The sequence below is a fragment of the Anser brachyrhynchus genome (assembly GCF_964034855.1).
Source record: "Anser brachyrhynchus genome assembly, chromosome: 2".
Taxonomy (NCBI): domain Eukaryota; kingdom Metazoa; phylum Chordata; class Aves; order Anseriformes; family Anatidae; genus Anser; species Anser brachyrhynchus.
Genome location: NC_137695.1, coordinates 119196468 through 119224019, shown reverse-complemented (window position 1 = coordinate 119224019; position 27552 = coordinate 119196468). Strand labels below are relative to the sequence as shown.

Sequence of the window (27552 nt, the reverse complement as noted above, 5' to 3'; positions counted from 1 at the left end):
CTAGTCAGATATGTTCTGTCCTGCCGACCAAAAAAAAAATATATATATATATATGTAACCACATTTTTTTTTTGATAGAACAAACCAGTTTTCCTGAAGTACTGTTCACCCAAAGGGGGGAAATGCACTATTGAAATAATAAGGGGAGACATACAAAGATGTATTCTGTTTTACACAGGCATCACTCTTAGTAAAGACAGTCCACATGGAAGGGCATAAGAAAAGTTCATGCAACAGGTTGTAATCACTGTTGAGGGTGTAAACTGCTGCTTGGGGGAATGAGCATTTTTTCTAAAGTAGATTCAACAAAGGGCAGATGATCAGAAGTTATCAGGGTTCAAAGGGGCATACTCAGAACAAGGCAGAAGGCATGAAAGTCATTCCTGTACTTGAGAACTTGCCTTCCCTGAGCCAGAGGGAGAGTCTAGCTATAAGTATGGCCCCCCAACTGTGGGGCCTAGGACTCCTGTATGGGTCTCTGTTTTTTCATTTACTGTGCTAACGGTGTGTGAAACAGAGGACTAAGGACTTTGTGATCAAACATCCTTGCTAATTTCTGCCTTTGCTCTTTTGAAGTCGCTAGAAAAAATGGTGTGCATGTTGGAAGCCACACTACAACCACATAGCAGTAAACTGATATATGTTCGAGTCAATGGTCTTGCTGCAATGTAGGTCCTTCGCTTCTCTTCTTTTGGGGTCAAAATGTGACAGAATAGAGAATCTTCTGAGTCTGAAAAAGAAATCTACTTTTTAAATGCGTATATATATATATTCACTGATATATGTTATTTTCACTTTTTTTCTTTTTTTCTTCCGTAGTTCTTGCCATGCATGAAAATGTTTTAAAGTGTCCCACCCCGGGATGCACTGGAAGAGGACATGTCAACAGCAATCGCAACACACACAGAAGGTAGTTTCAAACAGTTCCCGTCTGCTTAAAATCTAGCATGTACTCATGAATAAATTGATGGTCATGTCTTGGAATTAGATGCTATATACTAGACTGCAGAATGCCTATGAACAGCAAAGGTAATCTGTATTATTTATAAGAAGATAATTGTGTTTAATTTTATTATGTCAAAAATGGCTTCAGTACTGAGGATAGAAAATTGCACTAGTCTTTTTCACAGATGAGATTTCAAACTATATTATCACTGTAGTGTTCACAGTGAAATACCATAACATAAAAGAAGTAGGAATAAACAAATCCATTACTATTGCTACAACTGGTAATCCCAATGGAAACCAAATCCTCTTCTTTCTGCACTACTGACATGGTCGTCCTTGGCAGGAACTTCCCATCAAGGCACATTCTGTTTTAGCAAAACAGGAAATTTTAAGGGCAATACTTTAGAATCCCCATAAAAATGAACTCCATTTATTAGCCTCAGGAATATCATCTTCCTGCTTGGAACACCCTTGTCTGTTTAACTTTCTGCCTGCAGGGAGAAAGTAAAATAGAGAAAAGCCTTCCAGACAGGCAGCTGGGGAATCACAGCTGGGCTGCAGGTGAGGCAGAGAACTGAAGCCACTGTTGTCAGCACGGCTCCTGTCAGCACTGCTGTCTGCTGGGAGGCAGTAAGCCAAAATATTCCATTATAGTTCTTTTGGAGGACCATTCATCTGGAATAATATATTGTCAATCTAATGACCAAACTTAGGATGAAAAATAGTCAAAAACATCTTTGTTGAACTGAATTTTTGAGCGATTTTCTTTTTCTGTTGCTCTATTTATTGATTAATTGGTTATTGTAAAAGTGCACCAAAATCAAGGATTATCACACTTCTATCTCTAATACAAAAAGATGTCATCAAGTCTTAATCAGAGGGACCAAAAGATTATGTAGAAGAATATATAAAGAACCATTAATTATTTTGCATTGTTTTTCCTGTTTTAAATCCCCAATCAACTTTGCAGCACATCAGCTGTATCATAAGCAAACCATGAATAAGATAAGATGTTCTAACGTAATAAAGCAAATAGGAAAAAAGAAAGAAAGAAAGGAAGAAGAAGAAGAAGAAGAAGGAGAAGAAGAAGAAGAAGAAGAAGAAGAAGAAGAGGAAGGAGAAGAAGAAAGCAAGCACAACCTGAAATGAAATGACACAATGTGCACTTTGTTACCAGTCATTGTTCACATACATCTGTTTATTTTCCCTCAATCCACTTTCCTTTTAATCATTAGGAGGCTTATATCCATGTTTTAGTTGTTAAAGTAATTGTTATTTGGAAAAAAATATATTACTAGTGAGTTTCCAGCCACAAAACATTTAACCTGAATGGTGGAAATATCCTACATGATTCAGTTTCCAGATATATCATCTCAAATATGCAGATTTCACAGCTTTGCATTAAGGAACAACAAACAAATGAATCTGACCTGAAATAGCAGCTGCTGTTCCAATAAATGCATAGGGCCCCAGAGAAATTCAAAGCCATTGGGTTCCACAGTACATGTTTCCTTTAATTAAAATTTCATTTAAAGGTGTTTTTTTTCTTCTTGTTTCTTCTCTTTACCTTGTTTTCAAACAGTCTTTCTGGTTGTCCAATTGCTGCAGCTGAAAAGTTGGCAATGTCCCAGGAAAAAAACCAGCTTGAATCTCCAAAAGTGGGACAGTGCCATGATCAGACTCACAGGTAGGAGCCTTCATGATCTAGTCTGCCCAAAATATTTCTGCACAAACTCTGTTGATCAGTCCTCAGGTCTTTCACCCTATTTGGCTTTTAGCTGCAGAGGTAACTCAATTTTGCAAGATGAACTACTGCAAAGGTAAATAGATTGACCATATGTCAAAATTGTCAAGCAGCATTCTGCTGACCCTTGTGAGTGTGGCTGACATTGAAGACAATAGACATACTTTTTGAGATGCAATCAGATCTGTTCTAATAAATCTTACTTCAATACAGATAGCCTAATGAATGTTTCTCAGATATCTTTCTCCCATAAATCAACTCTGCTATCTCTGCTGAAATGTTCTAAATCATTTTACCAAACATTCCATTGTTGCAATATTTTGGCCACTGGAACATGATTAAAGATCTTTTTGACCTTATTGCACTTCTAGCAGCACAGCCCTCATTTGTTTTGTGGTTCTTTTCAGAGGCATCTTCCAGTGATTCCAAGTAGCAGGTTATATTGTTATTGCAGTTATCTGAAAGGGTTGAGAACTCTGCTCATTCAGTTTCCCCACTCTAGATTAATTCATATTATGAGTTTCTTTATTTTAAGTTTATTGGTTTAATTAGTTTAATTTATTTTTTTATACAATGGCATCAAAAAAGAGGAAACATTTTTTATTGTGATTGTATTTTGTTGAGAGTTATATGGACCCTACAGACATGCATAATTTGCACATCATTGGCACCACAACCATTACAACCTATTATATTCAGGTCTATTTGGGGACACTTTAATTTGTGGATTATTGACATGATCAGCTCTAATGGTTCCTTCAGAGCCATTACAGAGTATTATGTCCATGTGTCTGCCAACTGCACGTGCCTTAACTCTACATACGAAAAGTCCTTAGGAAATTACTAAAGACAAGTAGTTACTGAACAGTAACTAAATGGAATAACACACTGTAAATCATTCTTTCATCCCAAATAGCAGAACCAATTATTTTAGATCATCTTGTATTAAATTTATACCATATTCCTTCATAGTAAAGTGAGAACAATAGTGATCCATAGCACTACAAGTCCTTTATGACTTGCAAAAATCCAGACAATTTTTTGGAAAAAAAAAAAAAAAAAGATAAATGAAACATGACACTACAATGGTAATCCAGAATTAAACTGGTATCCTCCTTGTAAATTGCTTGCAATATTACTAGAGTATGCTAGAAATATTTTTGTGTACAGCTTTGAACTACTAGGTAAGCCGTACTTACATAATTTCTTTCTTGTACTCATCTACCAGTAGGTTTTACATGCAAAACCACCACACTTTCTGATACCAAGAGGCAACTGTACCTTACTTTTCAATAAAATGTAACTTAGATATTCTTTTGCCTTTCTTGTCTTTCTCATTTTTATCCTCCTTCTCTTTGCAGCACAAATTTAACTAAGCAGCCTGATGTAGCTCAGTACAATTACAGAACTTCACAGCCAGTCACTTCCTCCAGATCCACCCTCACAAAAGAAAAGGAGAAGTTTGGGAAAGTACCATTTGATTATGCCAGCTTTGATGCACAAGTCTTTGGCAAACGCACAATGGCACCCATGGTGCAAGGACGAAAAACACCCCAGTTCCTTGAATGTAAGCTTAAAATTCCATTATCTCTTGGAAAATGGGCTTTTTTTTTTTGTTTGTTTGTTTCTTCGGATTACAAACTTACAGAATTCAAAAAGTCTTTGGAGAAAACACTTTAACCACTTGTTGCCAGAATGCTAAATATAATCACTAATTTGCTAAATATAAACTGCTAGTACACTAAATAGGATCATCATATAGTTTACCTTTTTGACGTTTCTTTTAACAGTGATTATCAGAGGAAAAGGGGAGTGAAAAAGAATGATTTACATTTTACCTGTTACTTTCCTCCTTGGTTAAATTGTGATATCATTATTCATGTGAGAGCATGCTGCCGTGAGAAGTCCCATAGAATGTGTCCGCATAAGATACTATGAATTGCAGTAGAAGGGAAATACAAGTTAGGTTTTAAAGGGCACTTCAGATACTTTTTAGCTGCATCCATACACATGTTCCTCCTAGATGACCACGTGCCTCAGCTGCATTGCTTCGAGGGCTGGATTTAATTCATTTTGATCTCCCATATTTCTGCACTACACCATATTTGTAATGCAGATATAGCCAGTGCATCAAATTGTTATCAAGATGTTCCTGCTTGCATCACTTACAGATTTGCTGAAGTAATCCTCTGTACAAATGAGATGCCATGTGTGAACAGGGATTGTTTATTGCAGATACTCTTCACAAACTTCATAGCAAACTTCAGCAAGATTCTGCCATCTGACCATTATAACATACTCTTTAGTTTCAAGAAACAAACAATTCAGTTTCCACGAAGGAAATGGAAGAAAAGAGTTTAATTGCACCATATATAGGTTCAGATTAGAGTAAATCCAAAGCAATATGACAGAAGATTCTCTTCTGGCTTTTGTTGTTGTTGTTCATGGGGAAAAAATATGTAAAGGAAAACAAAACAAAACAAAACAAAAAAAAAGGAAATCACATCTAACTTCAACCAAGGAAGGAGAACTTTCATAGTAAGGTGAACAGAAAAGCAGAATTTTTTAATATGTATATGTACACATATACAACATAATATACTTCAAATAATATATATATTTTTATATATATAAAAATTCTCTATTTATTTGTGCAAGTGTCTGAATGTTTATATAGAATATATATATAGAGAGAGAGAGGTATCTATGCATTTGTGTATATGTATAAATACCTCATTTAAAATTCCAAATGAAAAGCAGATATTTATCTGGCCTAGAAAATAGGCTTGTTCAGATGTAAGCAAATATGTGCATTGCCAGCTTCTCGGGTGGCAGATTTTCCAATTTTGTTTGTAAAACTGAATATTCTTTATTAGCTGTCTCTTTTCACAGATGCATGTCTATTTCACAGGTTCATTTCAAGGAAAAATTATTGAAATGTTTTTATATAAATGCAAATCTATACATATGCAATTTATGTATAATGTATATCAGGACTGAAGTTTACAGCCTGTTGTTCTTGCAAGATTGCAGTGTATAGCTATTATTTAAATGGAAAGGTGAAAGTAAAATGGCAGGTGAGCGTTTGTGCAGAAACATAAAAGTTGGCAATAAGAAGCTGTGATGTAGAGATTGGTTCAGCATCCTATGTAAATATGTATCTAGCCAAAAACATATCATTAGTCCTCTGTGGATTCTGCATTTATAAACTTGATTTGTTGACAAAACAGGCATCCTTCATAGCTTGCTTTTTTTTTTTTTTGTATTTTAGGGTGGTTTTAGGGAAAAAGCACCTTATTGCTCTTTAAATCTAATTTGAAATTAGATTTAGTAACTGCTAAAATGAAGACCCTCTTACTTGTCCTATAGTCTTACAGCAGGATAGATAAATCCTTTTTCATTTGCACTGGAGAAAGGGAAAGCTGAATCATGAAGCTCTTATGTATTGCTCTACTGAGGTGCCACCAGTATTTAGAAAAAACGAACACGGCATTCAGCTACAGTCAGTGCACACAAACAAGCATTTCTTGTACAGCATCCCAAGTTTGAGGAAAGATTTCTTGAATGTCTTGTGTAGGTCTTATCATTAAAATGCACTCATCCAAAGCTCTACATACAAAGGGATCCAGAGCCTTGGGGCTCAGATCTTTATGTAGCAAGCAGATGGCTATATGCAGAAATGTTCTTGGTGTATCTGGATGTAGGCTGAGAAATTGGATTTTGCTTACTCTATCTTTGTATGACACTGGAAGAGCTACAGACAAAATAAATTATTATTGCTTACTAAGTGCTGAGATCACTGTGCTGTGTTTTCGCAGCATCACTTAGTGACATCTTAAACTCCAAAATCCAGAACAGAGAGCAGAGTTCTTTCTACCTGTTTTGGAGGAAGTGCTGCTGATGGAGGAGAAAACAGAACCACAAATGCCACTTTTGTCTGTGAAAGTGCTTTTCTGTTCACCTGTTAGTTCTTCCTTCTTAACTGACCTCTAGCCTAGTGAATCTGTGTATTATTCCAAATGATAACCAACATTAAAAGGTCAGCTAAGACCACTTTTATTCTGAATGTTCATTGTTGGTTGTTTCAGTTTCTTTTTTTTTTCCTTGTTTTGTTTGTTTGTATGTTTTTTAATTGATTAAAAGGTAAACAAATTACTAAACTTTCCACAAAAACAAGACTGAATACTCCTAACAGGTAATGTTTTTCTATCACTTGGAGTTCATTCAAGAGACCGATCTTGTTCTCCTTATTCATATGTACAAAACCATGTAAATAACAGAGTTATTAATTTAAGTAGGGTAATTTAAGTAGGGTAAGCAATGTTGTTTTAGGAAAGACTGGACAAGTCACTTATTTTATTTTTTTACACAGTAGAGCTCTAAGAGGAAGCCCTTATAAGGATATATTTGCAATTGCATTTGCCAACCAGTGTCATCAGGTCACAGCTGATAATGCATTAATCTTTGTTCAGTCTTTCCTTAGACGTTGTTGCATTTAATGCTTGACTAAGGAATGAAAAAATTCTTAGTAAAAGTCTCAGATGCTTTGTTGAAAAATGTGTATATTGCAAAGTCATTTTTCTGCTAAAAATTAAATTAACATGTTTCTGAAGCCACTTTTACAGAAAACCATTAGAACCAGTAGGAAATTGATTGTTTTAAATGTATTCTTTGAATATTTTAATGTATAAAATTGTAGTCTGAGAAACAAGACTATTTATTGGGAAAAATCGCATATATGCAATTGCTAATCAAATCTCTCTTCAACAGCAAAGCATTTTTCAAATCCAGTGAAATTTTCTAATCGACTGCCTAGTGCTAGCGCCCACACACAGAGCCCTTGCCATGCCAACTCTTATAGCTACGGTCAATGTAGTGAAGACACCCACATAGCAGCAGCTGCTGCTATCCTGAACCTTTCCACCCGCTGCAGGGAAGCAGCAGAGATCCTCTCCAACAAACCACAGAGTCTGTCTGCCAAGGTAGGGTAGTCCAAGAACCTGGAGGGTGTGCTAGCTACTGAACTGTGCGAATAAACTGTCTTTCATGTTAGTGACTGCATTAAATCCCCAAAAAGGAGGCTTCTGTTTGCATGCTCTTTTGAAGAGAGACAGAGAAAAAATCAGTAATGTAGTGACCAGTTCTGATAAAAATAAATAAATAGCAGGAATTATGTTGTTACTCTTTTCATAATTGAGCATTAAATACAAGGGGGCTGTTTTGTGGGAAGTAAAAAGAAGGATATTTGAAATCCAGCAACAATCTGTGGTAGATAATGTGTTAGATCTGTTTAAAGAGGGAATTTTCCTCTCTCTGAATCCAGCCATTAGCAATCATTTTGGAGGATAGTAAAAATAAAAATAAATTAATCAAGGTGATATTTTGCTTGCAATGCAACAGAACTACACCTATAGAGTCTGTTGCATTCTGAGCTCATAACAGTTTGTTTGACAAGGTATAGGGAGAGAAATGAGTGACTTTGGTAAAATGGTACTTTCTGCTACTGGGAGGGGAGAATCAGACCAACAGCGTTCGTAGATAGATAATTTGGGCAAGTCTGTCATAATGGAAAGCTGCCTAATATCATAGATGTTTGTGTGGCTTTCATGTTTTGGTTTCTGCTCTGCATTTCCTCACAGATCTTTGTGATTTACAAATGGTACTGTGTGAGCTATAAGCCTTATTTTCTGTGCCATTACATAGTATTATAATGCTGATGAAAATAGGCAAGATTTTCTTCTTATGACTATGATTATGGGAGTATTGTTGTTTATTTATTTGCATTAAAGTCACACATGCTCCACTGCAATGAAACTTTTGAAAGCTTTTGCCATTGCAAGACGTTGAGAAGAGATAATTGGGGAGTAAAAGAGGTGTATTTATCAAGACACCAAATATCAGGTGTGTTTCTGCTATGGAACTCTGAGTCTTGATATGTGTTCCAAAAGACAGATGAACTCTGTCTCTGGAAGTCAGTGTCACTCTATGATGATTGTTACAGTACTAGTCTCAGGCTGGCTAGAGGTGGCTTCTGTAGCTGTTGGCTTAAAAATTTTGTTCTGCCTCCATTCACCACTCCTAAGAGGTTCACTATTATCCTTTGAGGGGAACCACTTATTTTACCATAAATGTTACACCTTGTCAGCTCTTACAAGTCATGTTCCTTTGCAGAGCAGTATTTCCTGTTTTGCTGACTTTCATTTATATTTGTGGAGTCTTGGGTCTTGAAACCAGTGTTGTCAGGTGCCACAGAATAGATGTTCTAGTGTTAATATGTCCACATGCATCCCTTGTAACACTGTCTACCCCAAATATTTATCATGGAATCTTTTGCGGGTGGCAGATCTGTTCCAGATAGCTGCAGCAGAGACCTCCTTCCACTGGTCTTCAATACAGACTTCTAGCAGGGAAATGAAAACTGATGCCAATGGCTGGATTAAATGGCTGCTGCAGCCTTTGGCTGACCTTAGCAACAGACCTTTCTTGCCAGAGAAGAGCAATAAAGGGACCAGGCATAACCCAAAGATTTTTTCCTCTATACCTGCTTCACAGTTGCCAAATCATGGGGAAGGTTTGAATGGAAGTGAACATAATAGTAACGATATGGAGGGACACTTGGGGCACATAGCTTACTCCTTTTTCAGAGCCAAGAATCCAGCCTAAAAGAAAATCACCTGCATACCTTGCTATCTGCCTGCCTCCACTTTTGCCAGACTTTCTGGAGGGCATACTGCTACAAAACATCTGACAGAAGAATCAGAATTAGCTTCTGGCTAGAACACAGGCAAGTAAGCCCCAAACAGATTTGGTGGCCAAAACCACACAAAACCCGTTTTTATTTGGTTTTGGCTATTTATTACTTTCAGGGCTCAAACAGGAAATTGTGGAAATACATTTCTAGAAAACTCCCTTCAGTGAAGATGTTTTCTTATTTTAAAATATGAAGCAAACTTAAGGGTATTTTTAAAAGATACAACCATCTATTTATCAATGTTTCTGAATTGTCTTGTGGCTTGTATTGGTCACAAATGTAAATGTTTAACTGCTAGATTATCTTATATATTTTTAGATCATCAAAAGCATCTCCTGAGGACTTCTTCAGTGTTTGGACTCAAGTAATACACCATCAACAGATGACTACAGATTTAATTATTTCTTTTTCCTGTTGTTGATAATACACACATTCACCAGGTCTGAAAACCCTTGTGTGGGGTGGTTGTTTTTAGTGCTCCATAGTATCAGAACTCTCAGCTCTGCACCTGCCACATTCTTTCATTCCTTGCCAAAGAATACCTGATTACCATCATCCTTGGTTTAGCAGATCAAAACTCCTAACCTGTAAAGGCCTTTACTCTTATGTGAGCACCAGGTAGCTTCTCACCAATCCAAGCCATTACGCTTTGCAAATGGGAGCCAGTGTGACAGAACGAGGGCCAGTGGGCCTGCAGAGGATATGGTAGGAAACCTTTTGCAAGTACATCTGAAATAGTCAGATCTGTCAAAATATTGTGTTTCTAAGTTTTAACAGCAGAACTTCAACTTCAGACGTTCCAAGCAATTGTCATTTTCTTGTTTTCTCAAGGCACATAGTGTGTATGTTGCCTTGTTTAAATAGATGGGGAAAACACCAAAACATTTTTAGCACAAGTTTTTTCTTGAAGTCATTTTTTTTTCTTTTTGTCACTCAGATTTTACTTCTTGACCTCCTAGCATTGCCAAATTTTTAGTAAGAGTTGGACATTTTACCTTGACTGTTCATGACTTCCCTGTAAATATAGATAACACTTAAATGAAAAAGTGACTGTTTTTTACTGCATAGTTTCAAATTTCATTAATTTAATGGATTTTCAATTATATTAGGGAATGTCCCCACATTCCTTACGTATCAGTTCAAAAAGGAGAAGAAAAAAAGTAAAAAGAGAGAATTGTTTCAAGGGTAGTGAAATCCGGTGACACATTCACAGTGCTGTCAGTAAGCAGAACTTCACAAAGAGAACCAATGTACAATTACAAATAACAATGTAATTTTCCTAATAATTCTATATAAAAATTATTATTTTATAAATAAATTAATTTAAAGAATGCATTTACTCTTAAGTGGGCAGTAAAATGGATCTTAAGCTTTCTCCATGAATTATCTATCAGCTGTATGCAATATATTAAGATAATCATATACTTCCTGATACTGTTTTTTAAAAGTGCCACAGTAATGTTACAGTGTCTATGCCATTCAACCCCACAGGTGCAGACACCTGTAACTTTTATAAACGTTTCCCCTGGATATTACAACCATCAGCTAATTCTCATGTGGTCTGTACGCCAAACCAATACCCTGGTCTGCATATTCATTTGCAGCTTCATTCATCTCCTATTGAATTCAACAGAAGGACTCCATTGGAACACTTAGCCTGCACTTTCTAGCACAGTGCAAGAGTCTACATCATTGTAACATCCAGGGATCTTTGCTATGTACAGCCTCAGCACATTCACATCTCACAGAGGTAGTTGCGAGCAATGCAATTTATCTGTATCCTCATCACTACTGCTTGCCAAACATTTTGTTGAATGTTTTGGTGCTTTTCCCACCTGTTTAGACAAAATGGCATATGCACACTATGCTTTAAAAGAAAACAAAAAATGACACTTGCTAAAAATGTTTAAAGTTCAAATTCTGTTTTTGAACAAAATGATGTCATCTCTCCATTCTTGGATATTGATGACGGTGATAATTACATCAATTATTTCAACAGTGTAGTTAGTACTTAGCACATTTCTAAGGCACTCCTTTATTCCAAATACCTTAAAGCCTAAGTAGAGGTTGAAAAATCAGCCAAGAATATCATAGGTTCTATTCTGTTTTACTGCTGTGCATATTGGTCCTTGAGTAAGTTCGTGGCTGCCTTTTTTTTTAATTTGTGAATTGCTCTATGCTGAAACTGTGACTTCATTTGTATCTCAAACATTGCTAGGCAGTTACAGATTTTCTTTTTTTCTTTTTTTTTTTTTTTCCTTTTTATTCAGATTAGTATTTTAGTTTACTGCAGAAGAACGCAGTTTAAATTTAAATCTGAAGAACTGAGTAACAAATGCATTTATTCTTATTGGCTGTGAATAGAAGAAATTGTACTCTTTTGGATGCAGTTACATTAAGAATAGTGTACGTATACATGGCAAGGTACTAGTTACAGAGTTATTCTCAGTACCAGAAGTTAAGAGCCCTTTTGAGCTTTCTGATGCAGACTGAACTGCTAGTGGGAATGCAAAATCATTGATAATGTTGTTTCTTTATACTTACTTAGTATTAAGTGCTATGGCTGATGCCAACCAAAGGATACATGAAACCCCTTATATGTAATGATACAATCTCCCTAAGGTCACGGGTTTAAAATAAGATTCATGCAGACATAACAATTCACTCTTTCTGATCCAGCTATGAGATAAGGCTTACCTTGTAATCATTACTTGAGACACACTGCAGAGTATTAAATGTTGTGAGCTATAGAAGGGGTGAAAAACGTATGAAAAAATGCAAGAGTAATTTATCACAAAAAAAAAAGGATACTTTATTTTTAGCTTATATAGTTGAGTTCTAAGGATAAGGCTAAATAATGTACTAGGAAATATTTTGTAATATTTATGTCATAAAATAAAGGAGACTGAAAAAACTTAACTTTAAAGTACTTGACTAAATATTTGACAAAAAGCTTGACTCTAAACATTTGAAGAAGACAGAAACCATTTTTTTTAGTGTACAAATTTATATTAGTGTTCATTTTAGATGCATATTCTTCATAGAGTACTACTTGTACCTTATCTTTTCACTGAATAGGTCATGGAATAAAGAAAATACACTTCAGTCATTTTTCTCTCATTTGTCATTCTGAACTTCTTTTTCCAGCTGCTTGTAAAACCTGTGGGGGTGATTGCACTGTCACTGATGTGGGAGTAGATAAGGAGTAACCTGAATTTAATTACTGTATGTCTCCTCTCACCCTTGTAGATTTTTCTTCATTGTTTTAGTGGATTTTTCCCTAGTTTGCACTAGTATAAATGTAAATGTAAATAAGATCAAAATCAGGCTCCAAAAATTCATACAGCTGTAAACTAATATGTTAGTAATAAGTAATAAGTTACATTCACATGTAATAAGTTACATTCACATCCTTACTTTATTTACATTTTTAAGGAAGAATCAGAAAAATATACATTGTTTCTGTAGCTATATTTTAAATATGTCATGATAAATGGGTACATATAGGCCAGTTCTTGCATGCACTAGAGTCAACAGTAATAAGATCTTGCTTCTACTAAGAACATAGCCTTTAAAAGTCTTAGCTAAGCACAGTAAGTGCCATTTTCTGTCAGCATGTCATAGCATTGCTCTAGCATTTTTTTGCCATTTGCCATTTTAGTCTTTTTAGTTCCATTTTAAAATTAATGTAAAAATAAACATGGTAAAACAAGCAAAGGAGACATATTGAGAGGAGGGTGGGATGAGAGCCGGAATGAAAACTGGAGCAGTAGCTCTGACCATCCTCTCTTTTTGCTCTGCCATTTGGAGTTTACTATGAATGCAGCAAAGTGAGAGCTATTTTATACGGTTCTGAATAAAAAGCCATGCTGTAAACGTGTGATCCATCCTGTGATGGGCAAAAGGGGATATTTTTCCATGACTATATTTAATTGTTGTGTGCATCTGTGAGCTCACTTAAACCCCATCTGTACTCTACTTCACAAACACACAACCCAGCCTTTCCTGACCAGAATTAGGTACATGTTGGACAACCCAACTTCTATGTGAATTTCAGGAAAGTGCTGAGGAACCTCTAAATATCCACATTAGTAAAATGTTCTGCTTATCACCCAAAGCTCCTTGTTGCAGCTAATGCTAACTGTTTCTCAGAAATGATGTTTCCTGACATTTTTCTATGCAGTTTCATCAAGGAGGGAACCTTGACTGCTTTTGGTCTTTTTTGTTGTCATTGTTGCCTTCTGAGTAGCTGATATTTTGTCAGTGACAGAGAATCTGCACTATTTATGGGTTTTGCACTATAAAACTACTGCAGCCCAGTCACATGGCTTCCTTTTCTAAGCCATCTGTCACAGAGGTCTGGAATTTTATGTGAATGTTGGTTGTGCAGACTTAACCCAAGTTTTTTTATTATGAAAAATGTCAGCAACTACAATATTTAGCATTTTACTTTACATTGGTCATTAAACTTGATTACTGTAGCTCTGTTTCATTGCTATAGTTACATATCAACTAGGAAGCCAAAAAACACTGGGGCGATCATGGCAGAGCTCTATTGTCAGATCCTGGAGTGTGCTCTTGGCACTGATATAGTTAATATCTTGGATTTTTGTAACTAAGGTTTATTAATGCTGGTATAAAAATGTATTTGATATTATACAGATGGCATAAGATGTTGTGGTTACTAAGTTATTATCCAGGATAAGCTGCACTGTCAAATTCAGGGCTTAAAACTATCACAGGAGATTAAACTATTTACTAAAAAGGGGCAGAAAGATATAACCAAAGCGTCTTAGTATGAACATATTAGAAGTGTATTTACTTCCCATAAATATAATAAAACATCTCTCTCTTTAAGCTGTATGATTGAAATGTGAACTTTATCATGCAGGAGAAGCAAATATAAGAGGTGTCTGAGTTTCTGAACTGGGGAAAAGCAGATGGCTTGGTAGTGCTTCAGTCTAGGTGGGCATCTGTCATAGGCCCATGGACACAAAATAGAATCAGGGTCCCTGAGTAAGGAGAGATCACTAAGCCCTCAATCTTCATCTCCTACCAAAAGTTTTCATCTGATTAGAAATATTCCATCAGATGCATTTCACCTTTAAATGAGTCGCCTCTGACAGTGGTAGAAGACATGGCTGCATGAAGGAAGCTTGTGCCTTCAGTCCAGCTGGGTTGGCCATGTCACATTTTTCAGCACAGTGGAAGAATTCTCTGTTTCATCATAATTGTATTTAGAAAACTTAAGTAAGGATAAGTTTGACTGCCCTATCTTTAACCATTAAATGATAGACTAATCATTTAAGCTCCAGCAATAGCTAATAGGAAGAAAGAGAAAGGGATTCTCTCTGTTGGAGTCTCACCCCTTCCTAAGAAAGAGGTCTAAAAAAAATGGGAAAACTCGCCCTCTGGGCATATCTTTTTGTTTTAAAACAGAAGATGTAAGTGATTCATTTATGATACAGGCTTACTTTTATATTATTCAAGTTAGGAAGGCTCTGTGTGGGTTTATATGACTCTCTCCTAAGTTTCACATTTAGCCCCAAATTGCCAAACATCTTCTGAGCTTCGTGGTGATGCAAATAGTACTGATGATAATAACAGGAAGACACAGCAGCATTAAATATGGCATTCAACATGGATATTACTTTCTATGACCTTGTCATTTAACTCTATAGTTCTGTATATTTTCCAATTTATTTAGGTTAACATATACAACTAGACAATGAGTGTTCCTTCAGAAGCCATGTTTTTCACCTCTTCCCCTACTTGACTTTAATAACTGTTGTCACTAGCGCAGACCAATCTTATACTCATCCCTACCTTTACTTCAATATGCAGTGTTGCTCCCTGCTTAAGACATACACATTAATTCCAGACAGTGTTTTGAAATAGCAAGAGCAAAAGATCAAAAAGAAAGGAAAGAAAAAGAAGATAAAAAAAAATAAAATAAATCTAAACAAAGGTCATCTTGGCAATTATCTCTAGAATGGAACTGCAATATCCACAGAGAAGTTCACGGTGGTAAAATCACCAGCAGGTTATTAGTTATCTTTCCATGGGGAGAGAGCAAAGGAACTATATCTCATCAATGAGCATTAGCAAGAAGATTTTTATCTTCTTCAAGGATGATATGGGCATGCAAAAGCCTACTTGGGCCTGTGTCCAGAAGCAGAAAGAAATACTGGTCCCTTGACACACAAAAAACTCTGGGTGAGTCCTCACAACACACTAGAGAGCATAATGTGAATTTTTTTGTTGCTTCCATTAGTAAGTTGCACTTTCAGAAGCCTTTTGTCATTCCAAGAAGAGGTTTTACTGTTTTTCTGTGGAAGGCAGAACAGGGAGCTTTCCTTCCCTGGTCCTCCTCTTAATGCCAAGCAGCCCTTGTCCCTTCCTATGAGCAAGAATTGCTCTGAGATGTTCTTCCAGCCCAGAAATAGAAGTTGGGTCTCTCTCCAAAGTGAACAATGCCCTACAATCAGGGGCTGATGATTGCTTTGCTTCCCAGAGTAGCAAATGCTGTGTTGACTCATACTGGAGATCTCCTTCAGGGACATCCTTCTAAAGATGATCCTGTGGCTCCCAGTCTAGCACTCTCAGTGCAGAACTGTGCCTTAGTGGCCTAGTCCAGCCCATGTCTTGTGGAAAATTTTTTAAAGGTCATTTCCAAGCCAAATTATGATTAAGGCAACATGTTATTATCAGTGATGCATGAAACTCTAGTTAAAAAATCTCATACTGTGTTTCTTTTACGCATATTTCTTCCCCCCTCCTCCTCTCCCCCATGATGCAGATGTTGTAATATTTCCGGGTGTGGGGGGAAGGGAGCATATGTAATAGTAATGCTGTTGGTGACCTAAACAATGCATTAATGCTTTTAACAGTGAATTGGGGTCATAGTTCTCTGTAAGAGTAAAAAGATCAAGAAGATTTAGAGCTAAACTTTTTTTAAATAAAACTAGATTTAGGGTGTATAGGTTATGGTTTAGAAGCATCTTATTTAAATTCTGCTTACTATGTTTAAGCTGAGATGCAGGGACACCATTACTGAAGCTACATTTAAGTCTGCCTAAGAGTTGGACAATAACTGATATAAATCGAAAAGCTGGTTTTAGATTCAGATAAATTTAAATAAAAGCAAGCATTTATATTTATCCTTTAAAAGCACCACATGGTTATGTTGCAGCCTCACCATGTCCGTATCTAAACATGTCTCTGTTTCCTGTTGCATGTCAGGGAGCTGAGATAGAAGTGGATGAAAATGGCACTCTGGATTTGAGCATGAAAAAGAACCGAAGCCAAGACAAAGTTACGCCTCTCAGTTCTTCCAGTACAGTACTTCCCACTCCTTCCTCATCTCCTTTCAAAACAAGCAGTATCCTGGTAAATGCAGCCTTCTACCAGGCTCTTTGTGAGCAGGAAGGCTGGGATACACCAATCAACTACAGCAAGACTCATGGCAGGAAAGAAGAAGAAAAAGAGGTATTTTTTTTTTTTCAGTTTCTGAGTGATTTTTTTCCCATGGATAAGTGGTCAGATGGTGGTCTTTGGGATGACCAGTTTGGTGAAGTTTAAAGGGAATTTATTTCTACAGTAGAAGTTTGAACATTGAGTTAGCTTTAATGTTCTGTTGGATATGGAAAAACAACAACAATAAAAAACTACTCATTTTGAAAGATCTTGCTCTCAGAGCCTACTTTCGGAGATGGAAAACAACAACCATGCATTTTTATAGGGGTTGTGAATGCCTATAAGCATCTAAGATAAGGAAATCAAAGGCATGCGCAATTAAAGACTGTTTCTTAATTTTTTTTCCTAATGGCTCAGTCCTGTAGCACATACACACAAATGACCTAGCACTCAAAACAAAAAATGCCAAGGTAGTCTTTTCATGTTGAAACATATTTTTTTCACTCCCGCTCTTTATCCTTCTAGATAACTCAATATCCAAGTATTTAAACACATGTTTAGACCCTTGCCTATGGTATTCTTTCAGTGAGGAACTTTTTGTTTTACCTTTAATGTATTTCAGTAAATCTCTGCCAGTGAATCTTAGATCTCACATGTGAGTCTAATGGTTGAGAAGTCAGATGGAGAGCATAAATTCAGAAATAAAGGTATTGCTAGTAACTCCTGAAGGTTTTGGCTACAAGTAGCACAGAAGGATATACAAATACTTTCCACCGATTGTGGTGATTTTTATCCCATACGGAAAGAGCATGGGAAAAATATATGAGTACATACAGATGTCTTCTCTTTTCAACCTATCCAAGGAAATATAAAAGCTCAAACTTGAAAATGCAGCAAAGATGAGCAATTAAAATTTCAGTAAATGGTTTTATTTAGTAACTTTGCATTTTTCATGGCTAATCTTCTAGATTGCCACTTCCAACTTGATAATGGTCTTCATTTTGGTTTTGTTATAATTTGTTTATAATTTGCTCTGTCATGTCTATTTATGTCTATTTATCCTATCTTGGCAACATGGTAGCATAGTTTCCTATTGTCTTTCTGTCCTTTTCTTCTGTTATACTGGCAGGTTCTGTCCCTTTTTTTTTTTTTTTTTTTTTGAGACTGTCTGAACATGGGGGACTTTTTTTTTTCTAAAATTAGAAAGGGACCATCAGAACCTTTTCAGTCAAATTGGGTAAAATCTTGGTAATTAACATAAACAAGCCTGATTGATAGTTTTCTGAAGTAGAATAAAAGATGTCCCACTTTGGAGTTTTTATTCATCTGCAAATACATTTCCTTCTCATTTAGTTTTATATATTAAATAATGGTATTTGAACATTTTAATAATTATGAAATTATCTCTTCTTCAGATACCAAAACTAGCACATTAAAAAGACATAGACGGGGTAAAGCTGTTTAAGGTTGAGGGTGGGGGATTCAGGCTTCCAATTTCAAAAACACCTGGAAATAAAAGACAATTTAGTTGCAAAAAGAACAAAAATCTGTCAGCACTAGGTAGAGACCTGCCAAAATGAGACATTTGCACCATGGTGGATCATTTCTTGGAGGCAGGGTTGTCTTGACGAGTATGTTTCTGTAACTTCTGCAGAGCTGATGATGCTCTCTGCCTCAGCCATGAGGCTCTGAGAGCATGGTCCCCATATCAGGGCTTTGGAGCACATTTTATATGAAGTGGTAGACTGAAGGCCCCCTTCATTCCACATAATGGATAAGCATGTCCAGCTTTGAGAAAACTGCCTTGCTGCAGGGGATCAATTGGTGTCACAGACTTGGCAGGGTGCCTGTCATTCCATTCTTCCTCCCTGCTACCACCACAGCTCAGAGAAAGAGCTACAATAGAAGCATCTCTGCATCCCCTTGCTCCCTGCTGGACTTTCAGAAAGCTGAGATAGGTGGCTGCCTGCTTCTTTGGCACTGGTACAAGGAACTGGAGGCATCAGCATACTACCCAAAAGGACATAAAGATGCCCATTCACGCTCTCTTGCCCCTTGCACTCTTTGCTTTGACACTGTATGGTTTGTTCCTAATGGAGGTTCTGGACCCAGACTTCTTCTGTGAGCTTTTGCTATCCCAGGGAATGTCTATAAGTCCAGTGATCTCAAGGCCAGAGGCTCTGTTTTGCAAACCGAAGACTGGCAGTTATCCTCATGCAAAGAAAATGACTGATTATATCTATTTCTAATTCATTGTTATCTGGTTCATATGCACAACAGTTGCTTAATTTTGGTGGTAATTTCCAGAAAATATTGTCTCTCTCTCTCTCAGCGAAATAGCCTGTCCAGATGCCCCCTTAAAAAAAAAAATCTGAATTTGGAAAAAGCTCAAAATCTCTCCAAAAGGAAAGCGTCGAGAAATAACTAGAGCTGTCAGTTAGTTCAACTGTCAGTTCTCCAAAGATTTCAGGGCTTAAAAATGTTAAAAGTGCCAGATGCTATTATCTGTTATTCATGTTACCATTATGTTCTGGTCTTTGCTGAAATCAATATAAACTTCCATCTGTACATTAATGGGGTTTCATTGCTTGCTTGCTTTCTGTAGTGTGCATGCGTGAATACACACATGCTCTACAGAAAATAGTAGTATTTGAACTGATTGGGCTGGTTCTGATTTTCCTTTTAGTCTGGAATTCTTCAGAATTTTAATAACATTTAATTATAAATCTGTTGAAATGGCAAAGGAAATATATATATCCATATATTTGGCCTTGATTAGCTGTCATGATCATCACTTAAATGACCAAAAAGTGGGAAGCACTAAAGGTGTTTTTCCAAGGGCTTACCTCTCCATCTCAAGCTAAATCTCTGGGGAAGCACACAGCCCAAGGCATGATGCTCAATGCTCAGTCCTAAGTGTGGAGGCCAAGAAATACTTGGTCTTTAGGGCTGCTCATGTCAAATAGATGTGGTCCTTTCTGGGCCACACTCAAAGGCCAAGAAAGGTGGAGTTTTAATATTCTTCTGCTTGCATTCCCGTTGTGCTGTCTTCCTTTTGCATCTTCTACACATCTGATGATTTTATACTTATTGAATAATAGCAGTCTTTCACAAGCTGCAAAGGCAATGCTGAATAAATCATCTGTTTAAATATCCATATATCTATATCTCATTCCTTAGAGATATACTAAGGGATATTAACCAGGAAGCAAACTGTATTACCACTTTGGTCCTTAGGAGATTTTTTCTTTTTCAAAGGAGCAGTTATTATGAAGTTTTTTGCAGGCCTTTTTGCATGTATGTGTGTTGGTTTAAAAAATACGACAGTTAATCTCAAAAAGTTAATTCAAGAAATCCACAATTAAAATTAAAAAAAAAAAAATCCTTCAAAGATATAAAATGAAAATATTGCAATTCAAAACTCTTTAGTATCAGTTATGTTGGTGGCAGTGGAAATACTTATGTCAACCTTAATCTTGCCATCTTACTTTTGTTAAACATTCAGTGGAACATCATTAAATGAAGCTGTGTATATCAAATGTAATACTGTCATATTTTGTCAAGTCCTGATATGTACAATTCATAGTCAGTCCTCTCTGTGCAGCAGGTATCAAACAGTGACATGAATAGCTCACACACAGAAGTTTCTTTTTCATCAAATCTTCCATTTGAGATAAAGAACACAAGCTATAACTGAAAATAGTAGGAAACCCTGCAGCATGATCAGTTGTAGGTACTCTTGCTGGCTGCAGTTGTATCCTGAGGTTCATCATGAAGTTCAGGAGCCCACTAGAGCGTCCAAGTGGTCTTTCCACCACTGTCTATACCTGGCTCCTTTCAGATGGACCCTTGACAAGAGATGGAGGAAGGTGGTGTGTGCCCAGTCTTCATACTTTGTTAAGATTCATCTGAGGCATGCACTAAGTCTTCAGAAACACAGCATTAGCCTTCAGTTCAGTAATACAAATACAGCCTATTGGAGTTGATAGGAAATGTGCACAACTAACAAGCCAGCCTTCTTCAACCTCCATTACATTAAATGGAAATAATCTTACTCAGAGTTTTTGGGGTTATTTTCACATCTGGGCTCTTTCACCTGGCAACAGAAGGTCACAATTTTTGGTTTATTTTGGGAGCTTTTGATTTTATGGGGTGTTACAATGGTGATAATCCCTGTAGAATCTTTCATTTGCATATATGTAAGAAAGGCAGGTCTGAACATGTCTGAAGACAAAGTCAGTAACTAGAACCCTCTTTCTGCAGATTGCAGGAGCAAAAACACCCCCTTATGCCATGTTTAATTTGATGTTCCAAAACGGTCTTTCAGGTTTCTTGAACCCTGAATAAAACTCATTCCTTTTTCCACTTTCAGTCTTTAGCATTTTGGTTTACCACGTATGGAGGACGTTCAACAATTTAGTATTTCTGTATGAACATTTTAGAAATACTGTTTTTTTGTTTGTTTGTTTTTTAATTTTCTGTATTACTTCTTCTGTGAAATTTTCCTGTAGAAATAAAATTCTAAGAACATGAAATATATCGGCTTACTTTTATATTTTAAAGATTTATTTGATAATTACTATGGAAGAGTTTTTAGAAAATAAGATATGCATTTTTGCTTTCTATATTTGTAGCAGATGAGATTAATCCCAAAGTAACCCCACAAATGTGGCTCCAATAATCAGTAGTAATTGATATATCAATAATATGGCACGGTTTCTATATGTATGTATAGTGTGAGATATAGTAGGCAGTAGGTAGCCAGTATCAGAAAGCAGAAGGAAGTCATATTGAGGATCCAGTCTCCAAACAGGCAAAGATGAGCTGCCAGAATTGAGGACCATATGGAAGCTTTATCAGAAGAAACACCCCCGCAGAGCTTACAAGTCCCGTTAGGCATAATCTCCCTTTTCAGTCCAGATTCTCCTCAGCTCTCCACTCTGTGCTTAACAGCTCTGCAGACATCCCTGCCCCTCTGTCCTGGCACATTCATCAGCTGCACAAGCCCAGAGCATCTACAGCACCAACACTGAGAGTTCAGCAGAAACTGGAAGCTTCTCCCCTTAACCGCAGGCAGCAGCTTCTGCTCCTACATGCGGTAAACTTTGGGTGCTACCTGCCTGAGTATCAGAGTGAAGTCAGAACATGAATTCCCAGCAGGGATTTATAGAGATTTGATAAATGATGTTAAGGGTTTTGGAGATTTCTTGAATAACACAATATCCACAGAGCATACGTCAAGAAAGGAAATATTTAGCGTTCATAAAAATAATAATAATTGAAGACATTAATCCTCAAAACAATATAAAATGCTATTTGAAATTGTCAAGGACCTTTTTGTTTCAGAAAATGAAAATGTAAATTCTTCAGGGCTCTGGATTTCCAAAATGCCTTCCCAAAGGACTTAATACCCATAGTCTATACCATCCATCAAACAGCCTTGTAATGGTGATGATTTTAATCTACAAATAGTAGAAATCAATAACCACCCTTTCCAGCCTGCTGATAAGAAAATGTCAGTGTTTTTTTCTGAAGATTTTATTTTAACAAGAATCTTCTCTTTGCATAAGACAAATCATTGCATTCTACAAACCTATAAAGTTTTGCATTTATATATTTTTATGTACAATAACTTTATGATTATAATTTTGTAACACAATATGGCACAATGGTACTCACTTTGTGTGCAAAACTCAGTGAGGTACTTGCACAGAAAAATCAAGGATATACTTGCTGAAATCTTGTTTGGCTCCATTTATTCCAAAGCCACTTTAATTTTCCCTGTGTATTTTTCTTTGATCTTTATCAGCGTTATGTAAATCTAAACCTGATTTTCCTTATGTACAGCTTAAAACAGCATCTACTTTCAGAAACAATTTCACAAGTATACAGTTCAACATTTTAAAAAGTCTACCTATGATTTCTTGAAATTATTAATGTATTAAACTTTCTTAATCTCTCCTCATCACTTCTTATGGCACAAAACACTTGTTTTACAAGACATTCAAGTTACTTGTTGAAAATGTGGAAGGTCTTGTCAAGAGAAACTTTTTTTCACATTCTCATCTAATATTTCAGAAAGATCCAGTGAGTTCTCCAGAAAATATGGAAGAAAAAAAATATCCAGGAGATATCTCCATACCAAGTCCTAAACCCAAGCTCCATTCAAGAGATCTCAAAAAGGAACTCATCACGTGAGTCACAAAAAATGCCATGTTTTCCTCTGCCCTTCTAAATACTGACTATGCTGTTGCTCTAAATGTGGGTTTGGAGTACATTTGAGTGAGCTGAGCAGGGAGACTTCCACGACTGATCACTGCAGGTAGCTCCCTGTTGTAGCTATGCAACTGGGTAGATGTGAGGTTTGGCACAGTTTTCTTAGCATGCTACAGGTAGTCTGTGCTAATATTTATGTAATGAAATAAACTTTATTTGGAAAGTCTTCATTATAGTTCTACTGCTGAGGGTTTGTGCAGAAGTGTTGGGGATATCTCAGACTGAAAAACTGTCAACCTCACAAGACAAAATGCAAGATAAAAAGGAGCTGCCCCAAGGGTTTTCCAACCTGTAGGTAATCTGTGTTTAATTCCTTCATCTGCTTCCTTCAAAGCAGAGTTAGTCATTCTGTCCTGCTGAAAACCCAGTGGACACACAAATTCACACTCCGGAAGAAAAGGTTAATGATCTCTTTTCCCAATTACAGAGACTACCTTTTTAGTCTTAAGTTCCAAAATTTTGCTATCAAAAACAGCAAAGAAATCAGGATAATTCTATTCAATCATTTTGCACACAACCACTTGTTTCAGTTCAGAATATTTTCAGTAAAGTTGTCCCGGCCAGCTCATAACACTAGTCACTTTTTAAAATCCCAGGCTTTTCACAAAAGCCTGCTGGATTCACATCAACACCACTTTGATAACAATAGAGGGGGTTTTGTTTGGTTAGTTTTGTTTGGTTTTTTTTTGTTTGTTTTGCCACCTGGGACTTAGCAATAATTTATACCACTTGTTTGTTTGTTTATTTGTTTGTTCGTTTTTGTCCCCCAAACAGAATACCTCTCTGTGCAACTGCATTCCATATAGCTTAGTAATGATGGTCTATAAAATATCACTACAGGATCGCCCATAAATAAACAAGTTGCATCCCGTCACCCTGTGTCCTGCTCCCCAGACTCAGTGGCACTGAATCAGTTAGATCTGCCTCTGTCTTTAGAAATTACATTTCCCTGGGGCAAGCTTCTGTGAAGAGTGATTCTTTCACCTCATGCGGTGCAGCCTGCGTGTTGTCTACTCAACACATTGTATCTGCACTTGTAGTTCATGACCTAAATTGCTAGAGGTCGTGTTTGTTTTGCCACCTCTAAAACAGTTGCATACAAAAATCACTGAGAGTTTATTTGCTGAAGACTCTAATAGCTTTTCTTTTCTAATATTTATTCCTTTGTGATATTGACCTGTTTTGAGATGTCTGTAAAATACATTTCTAATCTCCTAAATAATAATTCCCCACGTTTACAAAAGCAGTGATAACCTTACAGTGTATTATTTTCACATGGTGAGTAGAAAGAGGTACCTTAAATATACCCATCCAGAAAATTAAATAAAAAAGTTTTAATGCATCGGCAGATTCTATAGGCAATATAGGGATCAGACTGCATTTCTTTGATCTCACTGAACTTAGAACTCATACAGAACAATCCAGTACAGGTGGCTCCATCATGAGGAAGCTGTTAAAATGACATAAGTACTTGTGGAGAAAAATTTTCTGACACTGTTAGCTCAGTTGCAGTGAGCTATTGTATGAATACCAACTCCTTGCATGTGCTTTCTTTTTTTTTTCTTTTTTTTCTTTTCTTTTTTTTCTTTTTTTTCTTTTCTTTTTTTTTTTTCCATATTAATTCTCTTGACCAAAACTGCATCACTCAGTTTGAAATGGGCTGTGAAAATAAGACTCATGTCCTCCTAAGTCTTTTTTACAGATTTAAAAATGTTCATAGCATTCTGTCAGTTCAAAAGAAATAGCCAGATGAGGATCTCCTGTATTCCTTACTCAGGGAGCACTAGATAAAAGCTTCTGTACAGCTTTTGGCTTGACCTTCTTAACCATGGGCCCAGTGAAAGAAGACAGAGCCCTTTAAAAGGTGACTCTGCAGAACTAATGTTAGAGGGCTTAAAATACTATAGAAAGGTACATTTAATTCACCTATTCTTCCCCCTCAACACACAAATTGCATTTCTTGCCATCTTTGCCCTCTTGCAGAGGCAAGATATGATAAATCAAGACCCAATGTGATAAATGAGCTCAGTGCTATGACCAAAGATGGGCTGAGGAAAAACAGCAGCTCTAACATTTGCTCCAGGTCAAACATGTCAGGAAAATGTGCTCATTCTGAACTTCAGCTGATGTGCTTTTAGTTTAACACACAACCATAATACCTATTTCTCACTTACTTCAGCAAATAAAGAATAGATGTGTTTCTAAACAAGGTGCTTTATTTTAGTCAGAGACTGAGGGAATGATTTGGGATATTATTATTCTTTAGTCTTTGTTACGCACAAGGTCAGATCAAAACTTCAGCTCTAGGATTTATGAATTGCTGTCAAAAATTGGTAGCAATAGTGAAATTGTCCTTTCAAGAATACAAATCATAACTGAAAAATCTATGCAAACCATGGTGGTTTCACATTACATAGATCAAAAAATAAGGTTCTGGCTAATTTGCATTGTGGAAATAGGATTATTTTTTCTTGTCCATATATGTTTCAAGTAGTAATTGAAAACTAGAATTGTTATGTAAGTTTTGTTAGTTTTTTTTTTTTGTAGTGTCTTAATAGTTATGAGATGGGTAATGATGAATATGATTGCCCTAAGTACCATTATGTAAGTCATTGTAGGGTAAGCTATGTGATGTATTATACATACTCATTTCATCTTTGCATACTCATGCAATTTCTCATTGCATCTTTGCATAGCTGTCCGACTCCAGGATGTGATGGTAGTGGTCATGTAACAGGAAACTATGCCTCACACCGCAGGTAAGAAACAACAGGAAACCCAAAGCAGGAAATTAAGTTACTTTTATCTGTTGTCATTTAACATTTTTATACTAACCATGGATGAGTATTCAGAAGTAATTTGCAGAAAATTACCCATACAGTAATGTGCCTGTTTTTTTTTTTTCCTTTTTTTTTTTTCATGTTTTTGTTATATTTTGTGAAGATCTGGACTCAATAGACATATGGACTTAGGCAGGATGTGCTCAAACTGTATGTCTTAGCAGAGACCTGTAGATAAGTCATTTAGTTAAGTTTTCATTTCCTTAAGTGTACAAGCACTCACTGTACAGATGCTGGTGCATGGGATTTTAAATGACATTCCTGTAGATATCTCTGCAGGTGATTTTGAAATTCATAGATTTGCTAATACATTCTGTAGATGTCATTTATTTCCCTCAGAATAGCCTACTGTCAACCTGGGGGTTGAAACAATATTTTTCTGCCTTTTCTTTTGGGAGCAAGGTAGAAGCAGTTTCTGCCTTTTCCCAGAAACACGGGCAGATGCTCTACCTGCCCTTTACGTAGGCAACATAAAGGAAGTATTCTGTGTAATACTGTCTCACCATGCAGCTTTACAGAAATTTTGAAACCTCTGGCCCTGACCATATATTTTCCCAGTAACTTAAGACATACAGCCTTTATGGGCTGCTCTTCCTTTGTCAACAGCAAATATTTGAGGTTCTATTTTTTTCACATTTTAAGTCATAGATTGTCTGGAGGTTGTTGTTTTAAGAAAAAATATTCTGTTTTAGTGAAACATTCCACAATGTTTTTTCAGTGTTTCTGGGTGCCCGTTAGCTGACAAGACATTAAAATCCCTTATGGCTGCTAACTCACAGGAGCTTAAGTAAGTACGGATAATAATAAAAATGTTATTCTTGTTTATCTTTGATCAACATGTTCCCTACATTAATGCAGTTGCACATCTGAATTGCTCTGAGCAATGAAATATGAAATATTTCAGTGAAATTCATCAATTGAAGCAGAGTTTATTTCTCCATTTGCCTTTCTTCTTTTTTGTACCCTTTCATTTTCGTTTTCATGAATTAGCTAGGACCCGGGGGGAAAAAAAATGTAAACACTGAGAGGCCTCTCTCAGTGTATTTCTGACTCAGAAATAAAGAGGAAATATCTAACATGTACTACTGATCTGGCAAATAACCCAGTCTGATCAGAGAAGTTAGACTAAATCCAAAAACCAGACCAGAATTCTTGTATATCATTTTTTGTCATTCACTACCATACACTATGAGTTTAATGTCACTGAAGCAGACATCAAGTCATATGATTTTGTGCTGGCATAATTCTCACCATGAAATGTCACTTACAAAAGGACTGTGCAGGCTCTGCTATATAGACAGATGTATAGGGACATATGAATATTTCAAAAATCTGTAGTCAAGAGAGGCACTGGCAACCAGTCATCTAGTCATTGAATTGGCTTTGTCAATAAGGACGTGGGAAAGAGGAAAGGATAATTAGAGTTCTTTCATAGCTTTCCCTCTGCAACTTGTAAATTGGATCCTGTAATAGATGGCTTGGAAAACTCATGAATGCATGTAAAAGAGGGAGAATCCTGTGACTGTCCTTTCTGTCCTTTAGGTTCATCCCTAGTCCAGATAGAAGAAAACCTCTGA

General features: G+C 36.4%; 1 protein-coding gene across 8 annotated transcripts in view; it reads left to right on the top strand.

Moving 5' to 3' along the window:
* Positions 1-27552, top strand: part of ST18 (ST18 C2H2C-type zinc finger transcription factor) — a 205937-nt gene that overhangs the window by 160573 nt on the left and 17812 nt on the right. For all 8 annotated transcript variants that reach the window (XM_080578717.1, XM_080578713.1, XM_080578714.1 and 5 more), the window contains 8 exons: positions 820-910; positions 2531-2635; positions 4054-4259; positions 7463-7674; positions 16686-16931; positions 22938-23053; positions 25832-25894; positions 26694-26762. In XM_080578717.1, coding sequence (XP_080434843.1) covers positions 820-910; positions 2531-2635; positions 4054-4259; positions 7463-7674; positions 16686-16931; positions 22938-23053; positions 25832-25894; positions 26694-26762 — 1108 coding nt within the window. The remainder of the gene's footprint in view (positions 1-819; positions 911-2530; positions 2636-4053; positions 4260-7462; positions 7675-16685; positions 16932-22937; positions 23054-25831; positions 25895-26693; positions 26763-27552) is intronic.